This window comes from Coregonus lavaretus (assembly GCF_964263955.1).
Source record: "Coregonus lavaretus genome assembly, contig: HAP1_SCAFFOLD_7858, whole genome shotgun sequence".
NCBI classification, from domain to species: Eukaryota; Metazoa; Chordata; class Actinopteri; order Salmoniformes; family Salmonidae; genus Coregonus; species Coregonus lavaretus.
In genome coordinates this window covers 15,301-21,635 of record NW_028163331.1, presented here as the reverse complement: position 1 = coordinate 21,635, position 6,335 = coordinate 15,301, and the positions used below count along the sequence as shown (strand labels likewise).

Genomic DNA, 6,335 nt, shown 5'->3' with positions numbered 1-6,335 from the left:
TTATCCTCTTCTCTGTGTTAGAGGGAGGGAAGTCCTCCTGCCCCTCAGGCCATCCTGTAAATAGACATATCTTTTTTTTTTCAGCCGAGCCCCTCTGAAGTTCATATGGCCTACTTAATTAGATGCAACAGCATCTGAAATATTCCAGTATTCACACAAGTATCTGTTTATTTTTGCATTTTAGACTAATAAGCCTGTTTGGACATTTCTTTGCCGGAGTCTTTGCTCAGATGTGCTTTGTACTGTGTATTCCCTGCAGTGTGTGTGTGTGTGTGTGTGTGTGTGTGTGTGTGTGTGTGTGTGTGTGTATCTTTGGTGTCTGATGTGTGTATTCTCCCACAGAGTTTCCCATGCCAAAGACTGAGCTGGTGCAGAAGTTCCATGTGCACTACCTGGGGATGACGTCTGTGTCTCGCCCAATAGGTAAGAGAAGTAAGGAAACAACGAACACAGCCGTGCCTACTCACCTGCACCTGTCCCATCAAACATGCTCCATACTACGTGCCTTCTCCAACTAACTCGGGTTTCACCTCTCTCTCCCTCTCTCCAGGTATGGACATCATCAACGGGGCTATAGAGAGCTTGGTGTCCTCCATAGGGAAAGAGGACTGGACCCCTGTTACTCTGAGTGTAGCTGACGCCACTGTGGCTGTCATCAAGGAGAAGGCACGTAGCATCTTTTCTCCACTTAACTACAGATTATTAGTGACTTCACCACAGCATCCATTCATGATTTTATTTGTTATCCAATAGATTCACCTGTGATCCACATGGACGGAGAGCGCTGGTTCTTCCCTCATCATGACAAAAAATCTAAATGTATATCTGAGTGTTCTTTAACAATTATATTGGTCCCCTGGACAGGAAGAGGAGGAGGAAGTGCTGGTGGAGTGCCGCGTGCGTTTCCTGTCCTTCATGGGCGTGGGCCGGGATATCCACACCTTCGCCTTCGTCATGGACTCTGGGAACCAGCACTTCCAGTGCCACGTGTTCTGGTGTGACCCCAACGCTGGCAGCGTGTCTGAGGCCGTCCAGGCAGCCTGTGTGGTGAGCTCACACACATAGCTATACACACACGTACTGTATATATAAAGACAGACATAGACAGACATAGACAGACAGACAATCTAAACCAGGATGTGGACATGACGGTAGGGTTAGGACTGTGGTTATAGCTAGGGTTAGGGTTGAGCCAGGATGTGGACATGACGGTAGGGTTAGTGTTAGGGTTGTGGTAGAGGTAGACTCTGATGTACTTTCCTCCTCTTCCTCCTCCTCAGCTGCGGTACCAGAAGTGTCTGGTGGCCCGCCCCCCCTCCCAGAGAGCTGGCTCCTCCTCCCCGCCACCCGACTCAGTGACACGCCGGGTGACTACCAGCGTGAAGCGTGGAGTCCAGTCTCTCATAGACACTCTGAAAACAAAGAAACCACCCTCAGAACTGCCCCAGCAATGACAGACAGCTCGCTGACCACACCCCCAACCCCAGCCCCTGGCTCTGTCATTCACACTATCGCCCGACTATGACCTACAACCACGCCTAACCAATACGAGCCATGGTAACCAACAATGTACATACATGTTAACTTATTACCACTGGGCAGACCAAAGGAGGAATGGAACTGGAAATTGACGTCTGCTCAAAATAATAAAAAGTGAAATAATCTGCAGAAGAAGAGGAGGAGGAGGAAGTCCAAGCTTCAGCATGATGAGGTGCTGGTGATTTGTGTCTCTAATGGAACTTTCCATTGACTTTTTGAACTCTGCTGTGTCATAGCGAAACTGTCCTACTTTAGCCAGGCCACACCTGTCTTCACCGGGCATCGCCCCAGTCTTGTGGAGTATTATAACTACTGAGCTCTATGGAGTATTAGACTACTACTGAACAACACTAGACATACCTGAGAAAAAGAACCAATCCCCATTGAGTGCTGGCTTAGTTATATCAGGAGGGCCATTGAATGACTGTTTTTGGTCTCCTTTATCTGCCCCCTGTTTTCTACTTCTTGGGCACAGTGAGTGTAACCCTGTTCCCATCGCAGTGCCAAACTGAGTAGCATTCCAGAACGGGACACACACGTGTCTCTTTAAGACGTCTGTCTCGTTAATGTGGAAACGGGACATGCTTATGGGAAAAGCCAACCATCACGGACAAGGCCACTGACCAATCAGCACCATCCAGCTGCTCTACCCGACCTAGTAACCTTTGACCCCCAGACTGCAACAGAAACGTGTCATGTGATGGACTATACAGGCATGATGTCATAGCAGAGACAAGAAGTGAACAGAACATGGGAACCAATGTATTCCATTCCCTGGCTAGGAATTCCATCTGGCTCACAAAACAGACTGAACCAATGTCTCCCTTGAGGAGGGGTGCGCGATTGTACTATAATTACCCCTCTGATTGTAAAGTAATGATTGTATCCCCGGTTGGAGAGGAGATGGTAGAGATGAGAAGGAGGAATGGGGTGGTGTTGGTGTTGCATGTGTCTGTAATCTGAATGTGAGGAGATAGATAGATAGATTATTATGGGGGAGAGAGGTTACTGAGGAGGGTGTCAATATGGACATAGATGCTCTGCACAAAACCCCAACCCCACCAGACTATCTATACCCGTCCACACACACACACACACACACACACACGTTCACCCAGCTATGGAGGACTGACTCCTATTGGACCCAGGGACACCTCTCTCCACTCTAACTCAACTCTGTGAATGCAATCCAATCCAACGTAAAAACACAAAAATATAGACGTGAAAATACTGTCATTCATGTGCTGTTCTTCACTCATCTCTACACCATGTAAATGTAATCTGTTGTGAAAATAAATGCATTACCAATAAAAGGGAAGGTCTTCAAAGTGCAGGTTTATTTTCTCATGTTCAAGTCAATGCAACTACACTCCCATCCATATTGGACAGTAAAGCTAGCATTTAAAATGTGGCTCTATACTCCAGCCTGTTGGATTTGAGATCAAATGTCTCATATGAGGCGACAGTACAGAATGTCACCTTTTATTTCAGGGTATTGTCATACATAAACTCAGCAAAAAAAGAAACGTCCTCTCACTGTCAACTGCGTTTATTTTCAGCAAACTAAACATGTGTAAATATTTGTATGAACATAACAAGATTCAACAACTGAGACATAAACTGAACAAGTTCCACAGACATGTGACTAACAGAAATTGAATAATGTGTCCCTTAACAAAGGGGGGGTCAAAATCAAAAGTAACAGTCAGTATCTGGTGTGGCCACCAGCTTAATTAATTACTGCAGTGCATCTCCTCCTCATGGACTGCACCAGATTTGCCAGTTCTTGCTGTGAGCTGTTACCCCACTCTTCCACCAAGGCACCTACAAGTTCCCGGACATTTCTGGGGGGAATGGCCCCAGCCCTCACCCTCCGATCCAACAGGTCCCAGACGTGCTCAATGGGATTGAGATCCGGGCTCTTCGCTGGCCATGGCAGAACACTGACATTCCTGTATTGCAGGAAATCACGCACAGAACGAGCAGTATGGCTGGTGGCATTGTCATGCTGGAGGGTCATGTCAGGATGAGCCTGCAGGAAGGGTACCACATGAGGGAGGAAGATGTCTTCCCTGTAACGCACAGTGTTGAGATTGCCTGCAATGACAACAAGCTCAGTCCGACGATGCTGTGACACACCGCCCCAGACCATGACGGACCCTCCACCTCCAAATCGATCCCGCTCCAAAGTACAGGCCTCGGTGTAACGCTCATTCCTTTGACAATAAACGCGAATCCGACCATCACCCCTGGTGAGACAAAACCGCGACTCGTCAGTGAAGAGCACTTTTTGCCAGTCCTGTCTGGTCCAGCGACGGTGGGTTTGTGCCCATAGGCGACGTTGTTGCCGGTGATGTCTGGTGAGGACCTGCCTTACAACAGGCCTACAAGCCCTCAGTCCAGCCTCTCTCAGCCTATTGTGGACAGTCTGAGCACTGATTGAGGGATTGTGCGTTCCTGGTGTAACTCTGGCAGTTGTTGTTGCCATCCTGTACCTGTCCCGCAGGTGTGATGTTCGGATGTACCGGTCCTGTGCAGGTGTTGTTACACGTGGTCTGCCACTGCGAGGACGATCAGCTGTCCGTCCTGTCTCCCTGTAGCGCTGTCTTAGGCGTCTCACAGTACAGACATTGCAAATTATTGCCCTGGCCACATCTGCAGTCCTCATGCCTCCTTGCAGCATGCCTAAGGCACGTTCATGCAGATGAGCAGGGACCCTGGGCATCTTTCTTTTGGTGTTTTTCAGAGTCAGTAGAAAGGCCTCTTTAGTGTCCTAAGTTTTCATAACTGTGACCTTAATTGCTTACAGTCTGTAAGCTGTTAGTGTCTTAACGACCGTTCCACAGGTGCATGTTCATTAATTGTTTATGGTTCATTGAACAAGCATAGGAAACGGTGTTTAAACCCTTTACAATGAAGATCTGTGAAGTTATTTTGATTTTTACTAATTAACTTTGAAAGACAGGGTCCTGAAAAAGGGACGTTTTCTTTTTTTGCTGAGTTTGTGTTTTACCATTTAGAAATGAAAGCACTTTATAGATCTAGTCCCACCATTTGAAGATGTCATAAGTATTTGGACAAATTCACTTAGTGTTTTAAAGCAGTCAAAAGTTTAGTATTTGGTCCCATCTTCCTAGCAAGCAATGACTACATCAAAAAACTAGTTGGATGCATTTGCAGTTTGTTTTGGTTGTGTTTGGGATATGTTTTGCCTAATCGGAACTGAATGGTGAATGATGACTGGAATCATTTTCTTTCTAAGTGAGTAGATAATGTTTCTGAACACTTCCAAATCAATCCTGATAATACCATGATTAAGAAAATGATGAACCATGAATATTGATGACTGAGAAAGTTAGAGGCTGCAACAAAACATGCTAACCTTTCACCATTACCAATATCAGGGGAGGTTAGCATTTTGGGGAGTTTATGATCTTTGCGCCTTTCTCAATCATCACTTTTCACAATTCATTCATGATTATCCATAATCATGGTAGCATCCACATTAATTGTGTTCAGAGACATATTCTATTCTTATTTACAATAAAAGTGATTCCAAAATGACACAATACATTATTCACCATGCAGTTCCTATTGGGCAAAATGTAATCCGTACACCAGCTTCAAACAGCTGAAAATACAATCTTTTTGGTTATGGAAAATATATTTCACAGCGGTTTAGATGGTACAATGATTCTCTACACAATGACTACTTGTTTTGTCACATAAACTGAAATAAACTGAAACTATTAGAATTTGAGCACCCAGGAAATGGGGAGTGATTTCTGCATAGTGCACCTTTAAAACATTATTAAACACAGTACATTATTCACCATTCCGTTCCTATTGGGCAAAATATAATCCAAAACAAAACAATAAAACGTATTCTAAACGGCAAAACAGATATGTATGAAAATACCCTAAAAATAAAAGGTGACATGCTGAACTGTTGCCTCATACGAAACATTTGATCTCAATTCCAAAATGCTGGAGTATAGAGCCAAATTAAACGTTTTAGCGTCACTGTCCAAATGACAGGGGACAGGGTCAGGGCCATGGGGCGCAGCACCTCCTGACGACCCTTAGGGGGGCCGGGGAGACTAGGGGGGCAGAGGGGGTTGTGGTGAGAGGGGCAGCAGGGGGGTTGGGGGCTGTGGGGGTGGGCGAGCAGCGGTCGTTGTATGTGGCTTCAGCGTTGATGAGGTGGGTCAGGCTCTTCTTGGAGGGGCTGGAGGCGGTACAGGAACACAGAGAGAGTAAGGAGGACATACTGAAGTTAAAACCATCTGGTCATTTTACAGCAAAAGAGGATGTACTGTAAACAGAGTCTATGCAATGTACTGTAAACAGTCTATGCAATGTACCGTAAACAGAGTCTATGCAATGTAAAGATGAGTGTTTTAAGAGAGCCAGGTAAGATGTAAATAGTGAGTACGACTGTATGACGAGTGCAGCGGTGGCTATAGAGAGGAGAGGAGAGGAGAGAGAGAGACATGCTCAACGTGAGCTCCTGATTTATTAGTTTTTTTGTTTTTAGAATGAGATAAGCACTCGAATCTAAAAATAATTCAAGACAATAAGTTATGAACAACAACTCTATTCAATCAGAATATTTTAAATAATAATAATAAAATAATATGCCATTTAGCAGACGCTTTTATCAAAAGCGACTTACAGTCATGCGTGCATACATTTTTTTTGTGTATGGGTGGTCCCGGGGATCGAACCCACTACCTTGGCGTTACAAGCGCCGTGCTCTACAAGCTGAGCTACAGAGGACCAAATAACTTTGCGCC

The 6,335-nt window shown here is 45.4% G+C and overlaps 1 protein-coding gene across 1 annotated transcript; it reads left to right on the top strand.

Moving 5' to 3' along the window:
• Positions 1 to 342: 342 nt before the first annotated feature.
• LOC311118223 (amyloid beta precursor protein binding family B member 2-like) lies at positions 343 to 1,956 on the top strand (the record flags this gene model as incomplete). The annotated part of the gene is made up of 4 exons (XM_084193066.1): positions 343 to 423; positions 551 to 666; positions 865 to 1,047; positions 1,281 to 1,956. Coding segments are annotated over 4 exons (554 nt in total), but the record flags the coding sequence as incomplete, so codon positions are not given.
• Positions 1,957 to 6,335: the final 4,379 nt, after the last annotated feature.